Raw genomic sequence first — 17,183 nt, 5'->3', positions numbered from 1 at the left:
CCTCTCCTCCAGGAAGGACTCCACAGTTCAGCAGTCCCTTTGGGAGTTTTTAAAAACAGAAGGTCTTTTCCTTTGTCAGCCCTGCTCCTCTGAAGTTCTGCATGAAGTCTAATATCATCTATGCCTCATTGATTCAGCTGTTTCCCTGGCTGCTCTAAGATGTGCTGACCAGTTTTTACAGCTATGACACTACCAGTGACCACAGCCAGCTATCACAGCTCAAATCCTCTTCTGTTTATATTAACCATGGTGACCATCAGTTTTGTAAGCCCACATATCTGCTTGGCCACCTGTCTCTTGGAGTGGAGCGCTGGGTGCTGGCCACAGCGGAAGGGTGTTGTGCCCCAGGATGACAGTAACACAAACACAAGGAAAGTATTCCATGCAGGAAAGCCAAACACCCTGCCACTGCTGCAATAAGGAATGGTAGATAGCATGTGAGTTAATATTGAACCAGGTTTGTTTCCAGGGAGGTGTGGCAGGAGCAAACACTCCAGGAGCCACCATGGTGCAATGGACCACAGCTTCAGCAGTGTCCAGGAGCACTATGAGTGGACTTGTCATGGAGGGAAGCAGGGGTCACACTGAGTTACTCCTCCCCTACCCAAGGTGAAAGAACATACAGACTTCTTAAAGCGCTGTGCATATTGCCAGGGCTCCCACAAACCTCTTTAGAGTCCTTGGGTTTTCTTACTAATGGGGAAAGCAATGGCACTCTTGGTAAGAAGGGCAGTGTCAGAGAGGCTGAGGTCATGCCTGCTCATGACCCAGAGGAGGAGGATCCTTTTGGACCACTCTGGGTCCCCCACAAGTACAGATAATTAACTCTACAAACATTATGGCCAGGGCCATAAACTATCTCTGTCTTCTCGTATATAACTGTACGCATAGCTTAGTGCACCAAAGAGGTCCTGGCTGTTGATGTGGCTCTTACCAATTGGGTTTAACAGCTCCCTCTGAGACATTTTCTTTTCAGTACGTTATTCTCTGAAATGGGAGGGGCAAGGAGAAGTGACAATTTTGTGAAACAGGTGAATTTAGAAGAAGCATTGATGTCAACTCACAGTCTGCTGCTACTGCTGTTGTCACTCAGTCTGGCACATCTGGATGAGCACAGTGGGGAGCACCCATCGCTCCCCCTTTTGATACCACAAGATGTTTTTCTGGGGTCAACAGCCTGGAACAGATGAGAGCTGTGTAGCCCAAACTTGAGCAACTTTCTTCCTTTCTCCTAGACAAGGTGCTGGGATGCCATGGCAGCCTCACCTGCAGCACCTTTGTGCAGTTTGCTTGCCTACAATGCTAAAACCCTCTAAATGTTGCCAGGAAACATGATCTGGTGAGCCCTCCTCTCTGCTTTATCCCTCCTGGGTGCCATTTCACATTAAAAAATAGTCTCTGTAAGTACACGCTCTACCACTGCCTTTGGTCCAAAGAGCTCTGTGAGTATAAAAGCATCACTTTAACACCTTCATTTTGTACAAAATTATGTGATGATGAGTGTTCAGAATTTCCCCACCTGCAGCTCTGACCTGCGGCAGCAGTTGTGGCTGGGAGGTGGAATTTTGATCAGCGATGATGTTCTCAAATCTGTGGAGCCACGGAGACAACATGGAGACATGGATGCCCGTGTCCTGGTGGTTTTCTGGGGCTCGGGACACGGGCAGGCAGGTCAGCAAAGCCACCAAGCTGAGCAGTGGGATGTCAGGCAGAATTCCCATGGGCTCTGGGCTGTCAGCTTGGGCCCTCGGAGGGCCGGGGGTCTCTGCCTGACGACGACAGACCCCTTGCAGCCCTGGGCAAGTGTCTCCCCACAGGTCTGTCTTCTCCTGGACTTGAAACAGGAGGTGCGGGAGGGCAAGATAAATGGGGACAAGACGGGGAGGCAGCAAGGGAAGGTATATGGTGATCTACCCAGCCAGAGCACCGTGCCCGGCAGGTGGGTAGCGAACAGGAGCTGCTCCTTGTCCCTCCCGATTCTCCCCGTCGATAAAAGGCAGGAAGCTGGCAGAGGCGGGACGCGGCGGGGCAAGGGGGTCTGGGTCAGCGTGGCTGCGGCAGCAGGAGCAGCAGCTAAGGAAGCCGATGGTCTTTGCGTTCTCGTAAATCCTGTGCTTTCAAGCAGTTTCAAATATCGCCACTTGCGGAGCTGGGCGGCCTATTGACAGGCCCATCCCGGCAGCAACCGGCCCAAGGGTTAAAGTTTGAGCTGCTGAGCAAACAAGACGACTCCTCCTTCCTCGTCATGTGCGGCAGCTGCGCCCTGTGCCCGGGGGGGCCGCGGCCAAAGGCCGGGCAGGAACATCATAAATTCCTAATACAAGGCCGCGGCTTCTTCGGCAACGGATCCCGCGAGGGCAGGCTGAAACCGCCATGGATCTCCTGCCCCACTTTTCCTCTGTCACTTGGCTGCTCCTCGCCGCGTTCCTCGGCCTCCTGCTGCTGTGAGTAGCGTTCGGAGCCCGCGTGGGCAGCTGGGGAGGGGGGCGTCCCCAGGGACCTCAATTCCCGTTCAAAAAGCCATCCTCGGCCTCCTTGTCGAGGCGAGGGCTGGCGAAGGGGGCTGCAAGCTTCCCCCCTGGCCCGCCGAGGGGACTGGGGAAGCTGAGCCAGAGGGACTTGCTAAGAAACTTGTTTGGTTTGGGTTTTGTTGCTTCTCTCAGCAGATGCAAAAGCGAAGTAAGTGCACTTCGGGGCGAAGGGTGTGCCCCTGGCTGGGCGCGGGGAGAGGGCAGGGGGGTGTCCATGCCAGCAGAAGCCCTCGTTTAAATAGTTAGGTTGGCAAAATTGGCCTTTTTTCGTGTGTCACTCAGGGGAGCTGCAGTGAGCTGTACCACCCAGAACTTCATTTCGCAGTCATAAGTGATGTCCCTGCTCAGCTGCCGTGGCTCGGCCACCTGAGCATCACAGTAGGTCTTGGTAGACACACAAGGGCAGCTCTCAACTGGAGATCTTAATTCCTGTGAGACCTTTCTTCAGTCACCTGAGTCACTGATCTCTAATCTGGGAGACTAACTGAGGGCCCCAAATAAAAACCTGAGGTGCCCAGGTGTGCTGTGTTTGCCTAGGCTGGGCTGCAGCTCCTTTCAGCCCTTGTCTTGTGCCAAAATGTATCCTGAATTATCTTGCACCCCAAGTGATCCTGCATTTATTGCAGAAAGAGAGTATCCTCAGCAGGTCTGGTGCTGCTGGTCCAGAATTTTGGATTTCTCTGGGTGGCAGGAACCAGCTATTTAAGGTGTTCGCTGTGCTCAGGTTGAAGAACCTTCTCTTTTTGTTAGATAAATGTATCTCACACGCTCTTTGCTTGGCAGGTATGGGATATGGCCCTATAGGACCTTCAAGAAGCTGGGCATTCCTGGGCCACAACCTGTGCCATTTTTCGGGACTTTCCTGGAGTACCGGCGTGTGAGTACTGGCAGCTGCTACTCCATAGTTGCCTTAGGTTCTTACTTTTTCCCATCCTTTGCGTATCTCTTTTCCCTGCCCTTGATTCAGTTGGATGGAAACGATGCTTTCAGGTAGGACAGAGAACACAGAAATTACTTTTAGGGTCTGCTTGACCCGAATGAGGTATGCTGTATGTTTCAGCCCCTTTGTTTCCAACAGAACTTTAGCTCCTGGGAAGCAGGTAGAAATCTAGGGACAGAGTAATAATTTAAATTACAAATGAAAAAAAATACTGGAGAGATGTCTAAGACTGCTGATTTCTGAGAACTGTGTGTTTCTTTGTGCTTTGTTCATCCCTATGAAGAGGCTGAATTAGCCCCAGCAGTGCACCATCAAGCTGCTTGCTGTCAGGCTATCCTGAAGCTAAACCAAAGAGGTTTCTAAATAAAATTCAATTATTACCTGAAGGGTGCCTACAAGAAAGCTGGGGAGAGACTTTTATAAGGACATGGAGCGACAGGACAAGGGATAATGGTTTTAAACTGGAAGAGGGTGGATTTAGGTTAGACATTAGGAAGAAATTCTGTAGTGTGAGGGTGGTGAGACACTGGCCCAGGTTGCCCAGAGAAGCTGTGGAGGCCCCATCCCTGGAAGTGTTCAAGGCCAGATTGGATGGGGCTTGGAGCAACCTGGTCTAGTGAAAGGTGTCCCTGCCCATGCAGGGGTAAACCATTCTATGATGAAGTTACCAAACCTTAGCAGTTAACTGGGTGGCAGCTGGTCCCTGGTAACTGACTGCAAATGCACAACAAAATGTATTAGTTTTAATGAAAGAAGTTGTTCTGATTTTGGCTGAGATAGAGAAAATTTTCTTCTTAGTAGCTAGAATAGCATTGTGCTTTGATTTAGTGTGGGATTTAGCATGAGAAGCATGTTGATAGTACACTTACACTCTTAGTTGTTGCTGAGAAATCAAGGGCTTTTCAGCTTCCCATGATTTGCTCCTGTGTGAGTGAACAAGAAGCTGGAAAAACAATGGATCCAAATTGGCAGCGTTGGGATATTCCAGATCTTGCAGCAAGACAAAGGCTGGCTGGGAAGTCTGTCTCTCTTCTGGGGTTGGGGTTTTGGGAATTCTATCCTCCAGGATTGCTAGCCAGGGATGGACTGAGCATTGCTCAGCCCGTGGTGAGCAGTTGCACTGTGCATCACTTGTTTGTATATTCTATTATTTTTATTATATTTCAATTATTAAATTGTTTTTATCTCAACTCACAAGTGTCTCTGCCCTTCTTATTCTTGCCCCTGCTCCCCAGGGGGGACAGGGGACAGTGAACAAGTGGCTGCGTGATATTGAGCTGCTTGCTGGGACAGACCACAACAGAGATGGTTTAGCTGATGTTTGCAGGGCTTACAACATGCATGTGGTCTCTTTCTAATGGTTTAGTCGTTGCATGGTGAGTGTTCTGTGTCCCATAAGTTTCATCCTTACATGTAACATCAGTTAAAACCTTAGTGGTTCTCCTCCCCCTCTATTCTGCATTGGTGAGGCCGCATCTGGAGTATTGTGTCCAGTTCTGGGCCCCTCAGTTCAGGAAGGACCGGGAAGTGCTTGAAAGAGTCCAGCACAGAGCCACAAAGATGATTAAGGGAGTGGAACATCTCCCTGATGAGGAAAGGCTGAGGGAGCTGGGTCTCTTTAGTTTGGAGAAAAGGAGACTGAGGGGTGACCTCATCAATGTTTACAAATACGTAAAGGGTGAGTGTCAAGAAGATGGAGTTAAGCTTTTTTCAGTGATGACCAGTGATAGGACAAGGAGTAATGGATACAAATTGGAGCATAGGAGGTTTAAGGTGAATATCAGAAATTCTTTTTTTACTGTGAGAGTGACAGAGCACTGGAACAGGCTGCCCAGAGAGGTTGTGGAGTCTTCTTCACTGGAGACATTCAAGACCCGCCTGGACGCCTTCCTGTGTGATGTACTCTAGGTGACCCTGCTCTGGCAGGGGGGTTGGGCTAGATGATCTTTCGAGGTCCCTTCCAACCCCTAGGATTCTATGATTCTATGAATGGAAACAAAGCAAAACAAAAAAGCCATCAGCACTCTGGTTCACTAACTGCAGCACAAGATCTCATGAGATCAGGGCAGTAGCAGCTCTTAACTTGTTGAGCTGAAGATGAAAGGACACCCTGGGATCTGGTTCTGCCTGCTAACTCTGCTCATGGTAAAACTGTGTATCCTCTCCTACCTTGTTTTCATTATATTTTTAGCTCAGGTGGGCTAGCAGAAGTTGAAAGTGCTTCTTTTTTTTTTTTCCCCTCTCTGCTCTTTTTTCCCTCCAGTACAAATGTCACCTAAGTGTCTACATGACTTTTAAGAGCTGCCATGCATCCCCCAACCTCTGCCACTTACAATGGGTCTGTGGGATGCACTGTGCTGCCAGCTGTGAATTGCTTTGATCACTCTTAGCTGGCAAACTGTTCATTTCTCCTTTCTTCTTTTGCAGGGTGTCCGGGATTTTGATCAGATGTGCTTTGAAAAATATGGGAAAATCTGGGGGTGAGTTTCTTTCTGCAGAACAAAACAGCCTGTTTGGGGTGCTTTGCAGCCCCAGAAAAGAGTGGTAAAAGGTACATTGCCCCTGTGTCTCAGCACTGTAATTCTACCAGTGACAGCTTGGGAAAATCCAGGTTCACTACTGGGAAAGCCTCCAGCTATCTCTCCAAGGCTTCTCTCCTGCTGGGATTTCAGTACAGTGTAGGGCTGGGATGGTGGCAGCCAGGCTGGGGGATCATTTTTTTTTTTAATAAGCTTTGAAAATAACCTTTTTTCTTTTCCCTTTTGGGAGCATTAAAACCTGAAGAGCAGTGACCTCAGGGCCGGGAGAATTCGCACCACAGAGAGCTCAGGGAGCTCCCCTGGTCCACCAACACCCGCCAAATCAGCACAGCAATACCTTTATCTCTTAGCTCCAGATGCATTAGGGAGGGAAGGCACCATCCACTTCCCAACCACGCTGCCTGCCCAGAAAACTCCACTGCTTGGTGTCAAACTGAGCCTCATACTTTTGAAGCTGCTCTTCTGTCTGTCTTGAGCAGAAAGCAAGCTGCAGGCTGCCACTGTGTTTTTCATCTTGCTCCCTGCTTCTCCCAGGGCTGGGGCACAAGTTACCTTTCAACCTGCCTCCCCACTCCCTGCACGCTGCTGGTTTTGTGCAGGGGCCTCTTATCATGCTTCTATTGAGAACCTCTCAAACTGAGGCAAAAAATGTTGCTCAGAAATATCCCAGGAGGCTTCATGAAACCTAGCACGTATTTTTGAAAGATAAAATGTTCTGAAACCTCTTGGAAGGCAGCAGCTTCCCTCAGCTGTGGCTCAAGGCTCCCTGCCCTTTAGCCCACACCATGGCTTTTAAGTTTTTCTGTCTCTGTTTATTGGAAAATGGAGGAGACAGATGAGTTTTCCCCTCTCATTGCCTTGTAGGCCAAACAGGAAAATCTCTTTACCCCATAGGTAGGCTGTTTGGTGTGGATTTATTGACTCCAGCTTCCAGCTGTGGAAACAGAGCTCAGGCAGCCCAAGTGCAGGGGATCAGTGTTGTGGCAAAAAGCTGCCTTTTATCTAAACCCACACTGCTTTGGCAACTCTTTCATACCACAAATGATGACTAGAAATGCTCATGTTGTCTGCGCTTGGCACTTTCTTTCCCTTTGTCCTGCTTTACTACATAATAAACCAGTTTCAGCCTCATCCCTTTGGCTGTTTTGTCAAAAGGGACTCGGCTGGTCCAAACCCTTTGGGCTTCAGCAGAGTGCGTAGCTCTGGCCACAGACAAAGGAGGCTGCTTTTCTCCAGCTGACGAGGAGCTATGGACTGATTGTGAGTTTCTCTTGGCTTAGGATTTATGATGGCAGGCAGCCTGTGATGGCTGTTTTGGACCCCACCCTCATCAAAACCATCCTGGTGAAAGAGTGCTATGGCATTTTTACCAATCGCCGGGTAGGTGTCTAATCCCCTGCTTTGCTCTCCAGCACAGAGCACGTGCAGCAAGAAAGAAATAGTTTCTTCCTGGGTTCTGTTCTTCTCTGAGCCCTTCAGGAATTAATTGCTCTCTGTTGTGCCCCAGTTTATTGATGATGCCAATGGTACCAACAACAGAACTCTGCTGGAAGCATGGAGGCCACTGTGGCTAAGACACTGGGACATCAGCCCGGATGTGCCCTGTGGCTGGTACCGTTTATGACTCCAAACGCTTTTGTTTCCATTCCTGTTGTTGGCTGGTTGAGGTACAGCCAATATGACTTGAGGGGCCAAGTCAGCATTCTGTGGTGGGGTTGTTGGGGTTTTTTTTTGCATCTCTGTCACATGGAAGAGAGTGGAAACCTTCCCCCGTCTCCTTGTATAACCCTGTCCCTTTTGCTGCAATGTTCTCCCTGTGCAGAACTTTGGCCTGAACGGGATCCTGGAGTCAGCCCTCAACGTGGCTGCAGATGAGCAGTGGAAAAGGATCCGTACTGTGCTGTCTCCAACCTTCACCAGTGGGAGGCTGAAGGAGGTAAAGCAGAGACCACTGGTTCTTTGCATCAATGGCTGGAGCAGGACTGGGCTATTTCTGAGAACAGACCTTCCCTTCAAATGGGGAAGTCACCCCCTTTGTCAAGACCACATCCAGTAGCACCTGCGTTGTGGGGTGCAGTTCAGCAACATGGTGGCTGCCTGCCATCGTGGGGAGAGAGTCGGGGGAAGGGTGTGGGGGGAAAAATGGCACACAGGCTGTTGCAAGCTGAGGCTGTTGGCCCTGTGACCTGTAGTTTCTTCTTGCTAAGTGCATCATTCAGACCATGGGTACCCATTTTCTGTATGCTCAGGAGCCACGTTCACTCCCAGCTGGAGTGGATGCTTAGCTAGAGTGGGAGCTAGATGTGGATTTTGGGAGAAGAACCTTAATCATAGTCATATGAGCTCTGTGGACTGGTTATTAAAGATGAGAGAATGCAACGTCTGAAGCTTGGAAATACTATCTTTCCTTGCCTACCCTTCCTCCATCAGCCAAAGCCTTGGGAAGTCGCAGATGGCAGTGTGGGACTGTTCAGCCTTGGTGGAGGTGAAAGAGTCAACAGTGCCTTTTGCTTTTTGGTTTGCGTTTCAGATGTTCCCTATCATTAATCTCTATGGTGAAAAATTAGTGAAGAACATTGAGAAAAAAGTGGCTAACAATGAGTCCCTGAACATGAAGGAGTGAGTAACTGTGTGGGGCTGACAGAGAAAATTTGTGTTCGGTGTGGGGAAGGGGCAGTTTTGGAGACCTTTTTCCATGCTGCAGCATAGATCCCTTGTCAACTATGGATGCAAACTCCATAGTGGTTTTGGACATGGTGTGTTCCTCGGTGATGGGCTTGCTGTGTTCTGCTCTAATGGAGTATCAGTGCTCTCTTCCCTGTTCCATTTTACTGCAGATGGATTTCAAGGAAGATGTAGGGCCCATTCCAGAAGCCCTGCAAGATGTGGTATTTTTAGATGTCATATTTACAATCTCTTTTACAGATGGAAATCCGAATACAGCCTTTCTTACCCCAGACTGCAGTTCAGTGCTTTCCAACTACAGCCTAGGTTTTTGATGCTGAGAAGAAACAGAGGATGAACGTAGCTGGGGAAACCAATGATGGCTCCTGCCAAATCAGGACAGGACCTACTGTGTTAGGACACTGCACAGAGTTTTTGGTTAAAAGGAATTCCCTCTCTCCAGCATTGTTCCTAGCTGGGCTGTTACTCACTACTCTGGTTGTGTTCATCCCATTCACTCTCTCTTCTTCTCTACTTAGCATTTTTGGAGCCTACAGCATGGATGTGGTGACCAGCACTTCTTTCAGTGTGAATATTGACTCCCTGAACAACCCCACTGACCCCTTTGTCACCAACATTAAGAAATTTCTCAAATTCAGTTTCCTGAGCCCCATTTTCATGTTCTTAGGTATGACACACCCCATCTCATGCAGCCCTGAATTGATGTCAAAGGGGGTGACCACCTGCCTTTCCTGGTAGCTCCCTTAGCAGCTTTGAGTCCTCTTTACCACATGTGAGATACTTTGCAGGATTAGATTAATCCTGGCAGACCTGTGGGAATAGTTCCTCAGGGAAACCAGTCAGGGTTTATTTAGCACATGGGGGTCTTTGCAGCACCTCCTAGAAACAGAGACCCTGTTTGTAGAGGTGTGATGGAGAACTTCTCTGTCACAGAGAGCTACACTTGATATGGCCTTGTGGCCATATAGTGATAGATGGAGGGGAAATTCAGTTGCTGTGGCATGCCAGCCACGCTTAGGTCAAAAAAGAGCTGAAAGCAACAAAAAGCAATTTACCCTTCTTCTTTCTATTGTTTGTGCCACTTTCTAGGTCCTTGGGCCCCTTTGAGATATAATATGTTGTTCTTTTTATCTTGCTTTAGTTTTGTTCCCCTTCATTACCCCAGTGCTGGAGAAGATGAATGTCACTCTGTTACCCTCAGAGGTCATGATGTTCTTCAAGAATGTCTTCAAAAAAATGAGGGAGGAACGAGACAAGGGCAGCAGCATGGTGAGTCCAAACCAGGTGGCCTTTTGTGTCTTCACTGTGCTGTCCTTCTGAGTGCAGAGGAGGGACCTGGTGGAGATCATAGAAGGTATCCAGGCTGAACTTCAAAGTGCACTGAGGCCTACCACTGGGGATGTAAATGGAGCAAGTGTCTGAGCAAGGACAAGGTTTGCCTCCTTCCTCTACCCACATCTTCTCTGACTGCCTCTGTTTCTCCCCAGGATCGCGTTGATTTTCTGCAACTCATGATTGACTCTCAGAACTCACATGACAGCTCCAAGTCTGCTGAGACCAACTCGGACAAAAGTAGGTCTCGAATTCTGTCCTCCTCTCAGTAGGAGGCATGTTAGTTCCTCTTGCAGTTTAAGGAAAGAAGTAGGAGAGGATTTTAGTCATTCATCCTATGGAAGATTCAAGAGCTCATTAGTGCAGCCATACTAATGCTTATCACATATCAGCCATATTTTATTATATCCCATTTCCTGGGATAAATCCTGAGGTTTGTTTGTGCAACAAACAGAGTGAGTATCTCCATACTCCTGTTTCTTTTCTCTTCTCTGATAGCCAGCAATGTTGGCTGCGTTTCATAAACCATACAGGGCACATATGCTGCACATGCCTTGCTCATCTGGGAGCTCATCTCTATTCCTCATCCTAGATAAACTCTTAGATTTAGAAAATAATGGCTTGGCCAAGGAACAATCCCAGTCCATCAACCTCTGTCCAGGCAGGATGCTTGTGAACTTCTGAGGTGCCAGGACAGAGTGTGCAGCACCCTGCACTGCAGCATCCCAGCAGCACTTAGACATGACTGCAGTACCAGCATTAAATCCTGCATTGTCCTTATTACCACATTTTCCTCAGGGCTCCTAATCCCTCAGCAGCACAAGGCTCACCTCACAGCTTAGAGTAGCTGCTGAACATCTCTTCATCTCTAACTTTTCCTGGCATGTGCTCCTATTGTTTTTTTGGTCCAGCAACATGGTCCCAGAAGACAACAGAGGCTTTTTGTATCAGACTCAGGCAGCATGTACCTTGATGCTGCTCTTAGTGACAGCAGTGTCACACTGCTGATCTTGACAGCAGCTTTCCGGCTGTACAGCCGTGCCAGACCCACCCCTTTGCGGTTCCACATGATTAGCTGGATGTTTCCTTTACCAAGTGTTAAGTAGTTGTGAATCTCATTACCTAGATTGATGAGAGGGATCCTGAATTCCCAGGGGTTAATCATAGTAGGCTTCAACTTCTTGCCTGTGCTTTTATGCCTCTTTTCAGCATTAAGTGATGAGGAGATTCTGGCCCAGGCTCTTATCTTTGTCTTTGCTGGTTATGAGACCACCAGCTCCACCCTCAGCTACATATCATATAAGCTGGCCACCCACCCTGATGTGCAGCAGCAGCTCCAGGACGAGATTGATGCAAACCTGCCCAACAAGGTAAGGGAGGGTGGGGAGATGCTGGGGTTGTTCCCACTTGTCCCTGTCCCTGAGCCAAAACCCAGCCTAGAAACGAAACTGAGTGGAGGAGATTTCCTTTCCTCTGATATCTGATTCCTAATGGAGGGGGCCTTAGGGTGGGGATTGAAGTCCCATGTTTGTAGCCATCCTGTCCCCCTCCCCAGGCAGCCCCCACGTACAGCGCCATCACGCAGATGGAGTATCTGGATATGGTGGTGAACGAAACCCTCCGGCTCTTCCCTGCTGGGGGACGGATCGAGAGAGTCTGCAAGAAGACAGTGGAGATCAATGGTGTCACCATTCCAAAGGGCATGGTGGTCATGATCCCAGCCCACGTGCTGCACTGTGACCCGGAGTACTGGCCGGAGCCAGAGGAGTTCAGGCCTGAGAGGTGAGGGTGAGGTGGGGGGAATAGCTGCATGCTCAACTTCAACCCTGGGAGTGGAAATGGCAGCAGAAGTGGGGAAGGCATGATTATAACATTTAAATTAGGCATTTATCATTGTCTGACATCTAGTCCCAGCATTACCGTGAGGGGAGTTTTATGATCTACATCCATAAACTGTGCATGGAATTTAATTAACTGCATTGAAGGGAGCAACAGTGAGAGCAGCTCCCAGCAGCTGTAACTCTGAGGGGTTTATGGCCAGATACTAAAACAAGAGCCATTGGGTGACTGGCATGATGCCGTGCAGATTGGTGGTGGAAGGGCAAAGATGAGTAGGAAATAAAACTTAATTTTTCAACTCAAGCTATGAAATAATCCTTTTTTAGGACTCTCTGTCACACCCTGAGAAATGAGGCAATAGCCCAAGGCAGACCTGGGAGACCTTCTAGTCTCCAGTTGGCCATGAAGATGTTGAGGGCTGCCCCAGAGAGAGAGCAGAAGCAGATCTGTGTCCTTGCACCAGGAGTTGAAATTCCTCTGGAAGCTAACTCTGGTGTGGAGATGAGGTGACCTTTGGGACAAAATGTGACAGCAGTGTCAGGTAGAAGTTAGGGAGGAAGTTGGGTGCTGCTGGAATCACCTATGGACCCCTATGGTCACCTTGTGTTGAATGCAGAAGGAACCATCTGAATGTCCTTTGGCAACGTTCATGTTATAGCAGTTACTCCAGTAGCTCCATCCTTACTCCAGCTGACAAAGCAGGCATGTGTAGCTGGTCAGGAGCTCTGTAGGATCACTTGCCTTGCTGGGAGTCCATCAGAGGGATGTGTTGGTGTCTCGCTAGAGAGATACTTCACTGCTGAATTGTTATGGCTGGGATTTGTACCTAGACCTTCTGCACCATGAGTGAAAGGCTTTCTGACACAGAAACTAACGGATCGCTAAGAAGTATCACGGGCAAATTTCTCTGTGAAGCTAATTTTTCTTTCCTTGTTTTGATTATGAGGAGAGGAATGGCTGGTGCGTCTCAAAAGCAGCCACGTCTTTAGTCAGGCAGGGTGAGAACGTCTTTGTGTTCACCCAGTGCTTTGATCTTGAAAGGGAAGACGTGAAGCTGTAGACCTGTTTGTTTTAGGGTTTGAAATCTGGGAGCCATTGTTGAGAGAGAGGGAGTTCTGCAAAGAGTAGTGCTGCCCAGGGAGGTGGTTGAGTCACTGTCCTTGGATGTGTTTAAAAGTCATCTAGGTGTGCCACTTGGGAATATGGCTTAGTACTGGACTTGGTAGAGTAGGGTCAGTGGTTGGACTCAATGATCTTAAAGGCCTAAGTGATTCTATGAAATCCATTAGCATATTTCGGCTATTCCCTGTTCACCTGATCTACCTGAAGATGCATAACCAACTTGAAGTACCAGGATAGAAGCAGAGATTGAGTCCAAAATAGTCTTAGCCAGGTTATTCTAATACACAGAGAAACAAAAAAACCTTTTGCTTTCCCAGACTCCCTCATCACTTCAGATCTGAAAGCTAGAACAGCATCTAACTGTTTTTTGTTGTTGTTGTAATCAGGTTCAATAAAGAGAGCAAAGAGGCTTTTGACCCCTATACCTTCCTGCCGTTTGGGGCTGGCCCCAGGAACTGCATAGGAATGAGGTTTGCCCTCCTCATCGTGAAAGTGGCCGTGGTTGTCCTGCTGCAAAACTTCACATTCAGAACATGCAAAGACACACCGGTGAGGACACAGGGTGATGAGCTTCATTGTCTGTCCTTTAGTCCCCCTTGAGATGGACCCTGCACGCTCTTTTTTGCCCACATCTCGGGACAAACAGAGAACTCTCTCTCATGCATATGAAATCCCTCTCTTCCCTGAGGAGTTCAGAGACCGTTTAGCTTCAGAACTGCTGAACCTTGTCTGCAGACTTGGTTTTTACTACTTCACACAGAGATCAGGGAGGAAGAATTCACTGAGGATTAGAGAGGCATATGGGAATAACTGAATTTAAATCTTCTCAGTTAACTTCAGTGGTTCACCACAAGTTACTGATACATTATTTTAAGCCTTTACAGAAGAAAATGTAATGTTGAATATGTCAGGCTGAAAGCCCCGAAGTCCTCAGCCTCTCTTTGGTTGCACCTGAGTTGTGGGTTGCTCAGTCCCCCATGGCACACTGCCAACCTGCCCTGGCCCAGCTTGGGAAGACCCTGCTCCAGAGAGCAGAAAGGGAATATCATGGAATCATGGCATTGTCAGAGTTGGAATGGACCTCCAGAGGTCATCTGGTTCAACTCCCCCGCTTAAGCAGGATTGCCCAAAGCACAATATCCCCCCCATCCCGCTCCAAGCCATGCTTGGCACCACAAATGTGGTTATTTTTGTGATGGATCCCAAGGGCACCAAAATTCATCTGTTATGGGCCAGCAGGCAGTCTCTAAAGGGTAACAATTTTCAAGCAAGTCTAGCCTGAGCTAAGTTTGAGTTGGTGATGCTCTCCCCCTTTGAGGTTGGGCAGGATCCCACCAGGTTTGGGTTGTGCCTAGGACCCCCATGAACAGCAAGACCCGAGCTGTTTGACATGAAGTAAATGGGATGGCTGTTGGAAATGCTATGTCAAGCAATCCCTCCTGAAAACAGGGCAACTCCCCAAGACTCAGAGACAGGGAGCACTATATTTGGTGTTAGCTTCCAACCCCGACCCAGCTCTCTGCGTTGGCTGCCACAAAAGGCATTGCCATTAATGCATTTCATTCACAGGGTGAGCTTGGGAAATCAGAGCAGAGGGGCCAGCAAGTGTATTCAAAGGGCATTTGTTGTAAGAAACAGAAAAAACCTTTTTGTTTCTTGGCACGGGTGCTCAGCTGGAATCTCTGCAGATTCAGATTGCAGCTCAACTAGTAACCTGGAGGTGAAAGACTGTAATAGTCCATTAACAATGCAGTGACCTATCCACCCTCCCCCAAGTCTAATGACATTTTTCTAGTCCTCTGCAATCCATAAAATTGATTCTTTTTATAACTGCCTTTAATTAAAAGGAGACAAGTTAAATATGTATTGTATTATTGGTGCCCATAGGTTTATGTGGCTCTTTCAGCCCTTTTTTTTCTACAAAAGGTGTCATGTACATCAGATCAGAGCAGGAGGAAAAAATTTGTGCTGGAACATCCCTTTGGAATATGTATATGGAAGCTGCAGGCCCCCTCTCACTCCTCCACTGATGGCACATTGGGCTCTGAGCCACATTGCTTAGATTTCCTGAAACAAATCTTACTGGGATATGGGGATTTTAATGTAGTTTGTCAGGCTGGGGCTGTCCTGATGGGCAGAAGATCTGGGATATGAGCAGCATTGAATTGATGGAGGAGACTTGGTAAAACATCCTTTCCTCCCCTGCAAGACAACTCCCTGCAACATCAGTTTTAAATGTTCTTTTTATTGAGGTTTCCAGCCCACCCCAAGGGAGCCTGTCACTCTTCTGCGTGAGGAAGCTTTTCCTTTGCTACTCAGTCTGAGCAGCAATCTTAGTTTTGTTTTTCCTGGAGAGCTCCTTGCTCCTCCAGCTCCCATTATGATCTAGCTCCCCTTAGCCCTGACACACTTCAGCTTTAAACAAAATGGCACTGGGTGCCCCTCCTTAGCTGTAGCTCCCCAGATGGATTTGGGCTGTTTTTACCTCCACATGTAGCCTGTTGATCAGTGCAGCTCTTCCTACCATGCCATCTGAAAGCCAGAATTCAATAACCAATTTATTCAGGAGCTGAGGGCTATTAAATCCCAGCTCATAGCTGTTTTGCATGAGCAGTAATGATAATCCTGCTTTAAATATGTCTGTAAGTTAGAAAATGCATTGAAAACAAAGAGTGGCTGAGACTATGTGGGCTGCAGGGGTCTTGTTGGGCTTTTTCCCAGCTTATATGGCTATTTTGTGGGTTTTTTTCTTCCTACTCAAGATCCCACTGGTTCTGGACTCAAAAGGTTTCATGCAACCGAAGTATCCCATCGTCCTGAAGATGGTTCCCAGAGCCCATGCTGATCTGGAGAAGTGAAGGAAGCAGGAACAGATCAGAGAGTCTTGTTTGATGGTGCCTTCTCTAACTCTTGAAAGGAACCCAGATTGATCTGTGTGCTGTAAAAATGTCAGTGGTGCAAACCCCCCTTTCATGACAGGGCATTAAGGAGTTTGGCCCAGCATAATTACATGATCATTATCCTAATTAAAAGTAGCCCCAGATCTTGCTGTCCCCGATCACAGTAGGCATTTTGCAAGACCATTTGCACTCAAGTTATTTGGACTTGGTTTTTTTTTCTCTCTCTCTGAAGAAGCACTTTTCTAGGCAATTTGCTTCCAGACACTGTCAGTCTCTTCTGGCAGTGTAATTTAAATCAAGATAGGGAGAGCAAATTGCACAGAGTTAAGTAATGCTACCATTGCTCCTGTTTCTTCTGCCTGCTGGGTGATTCTGTGTGTCTTCTGGTTTGATTCTCCTGGGAATGCGGAGTTGTCCAGGGCTATTTCCTTAGCTGTGTGCTATGACCCTGACAAGTGCTAAAATGTTCACATCCTTGCAGGAGTGAACACTTGGGGCAAATTTTCTGATGCTGATTTATTGAGATTTTCTTGTGATTTTGGATGGCTTTTGCATAAGTCAGAGTGCAGATGAGCTGACTGGAGGAGCCCAGAGACAAGCAGTTACCCCTAATGACTAGAGATTTGCAGAGTGGCAAAGAAGTGCCCACATGTCTGTCTCCTCATTGTTTATTTTACCACAGGCATGCAGCCATCTCCTATAGAAGGGATTGTCAAGAATCTATACATCTGTGCTGCTGTCATGGCACCTTTTAGTCTCTTGATTTACATTAGGCCATTGTAAGACCAGTTGAACTGGATTAGTAACGGTGCAGGGTGCAGCACTTAAGTGCCCTCAGGTGTCCTGGAGAATCCTAGACTAAAAGAAGTGTGTTGCCTTTTGCAGTCTATAGCTGGAAAGTCATGCTAGACTTGGTCATTTTTGTGGATTCTAGAAGATCTGGATGCTCATATTTAATGTTATTCTTCCAGAAGGTGCTTCTGCAGGGCTAACTGCAATAAAAAGCTCATTTACCTCTTCTGTACCCAACTGGTGTCTGTCTCTGCTTCTGTTCTTTCCTCTACATGTGAGTGAATCCATCTTTACATCTCATGAAAGGTGTTGGTCAGACAATAATGTGGTCTCAACGCCTCTCCCAGATGGGCTTCCTCACTTCTTTGGTGGGATTTTCAAAGGAAGTCCCTCTGCCTCAAAAAATGTGTGCCACAGAGTGGAGATAGAAGTCCTCTTCTGCAGGTCATTCTTCCACCGTCACCTTGTAGCACCACGGATTACCGAGGGTTTGGTTTTGCTA

General features: G+C 47.9%; 1 protein-coding gene across 1 annotated transcript; it reads left to right on the top strand.

Annotated features, from left to right (window-relative positions):
* The first annotated feature begins 2,259 nt into the window (after positions 1-2,259).
* Positions 2,260-16,918, top strand: LOC127390427 (cytochrome P450 3A29-like). The gene is made up of 13 exons (XM_051632065.1): positions 2,260-2,444; positions 3,315-3,408; positions 5,899-5,951; positions 7,292-7,391; positions 7,834-7,947; positions 8,542-8,630; positions 9,215-9,363; positions 9,838-9,965; positions 10,184-10,268; positions 11,238-11,398; positions 11,584-11,810; positions 13,376-13,538; positions 15,752-16,918. The coding sequence occupies exons 1-13, from the start codon at positions 2,374-2,376 to the stop codon at positions 15,845-15,847; spliced, it is 1,530 nt and encodes a 509-aa protein (XP_051488025.1). The 5' UTR covers positions 2,260-2,373; the 3' UTR covers positions 15,848-16,918.
* The last annotated feature ends 265 nt before the right edge of the window (positions 16,919-17,183 follow it).

Source organism: Apus apus, chromosome 14 (assembly GCF_020740795.1).
Source record: "Apus apus isolate bApuApu2 chromosome 14, bApuApu2.pri.cur, whole genome shotgun sequence".
NCBI classification, from domain to species: Eukaryota; Metazoa; Chordata; class Aves; order Apodiformes; family Apodidae; genus Apus; species Apus apus.
The sequence above is the reverse complement of the archived record's forward strand: the minus strand, read 5'-3'. Positions and strand labels throughout refer to the sequence as shown.

Coding starts and splice junctions, on each gene's coding strand:
- LOC127390427 (XM_051632065.1), top strand. CDS start 2,374: ATGGATCTCCTGCCCCACTTTTCCTCTGTCACTTGGCTGCTCCTCGCC. Junction 5,952..7,291: donor AAATATGGGAAAATCTGGGG/GTGAGTTTCTTT, acceptor CTCTTGGCTTAG/GATTTATGATGGCAGGCAGC. Junction 11,811..13,375: donor GAGGAGTTCAGGCCTGAGAG/GTGAGGGTGAGG, acceptor TGTTGTAATCAG/GTTCAATAAAGAGAGCAAAG.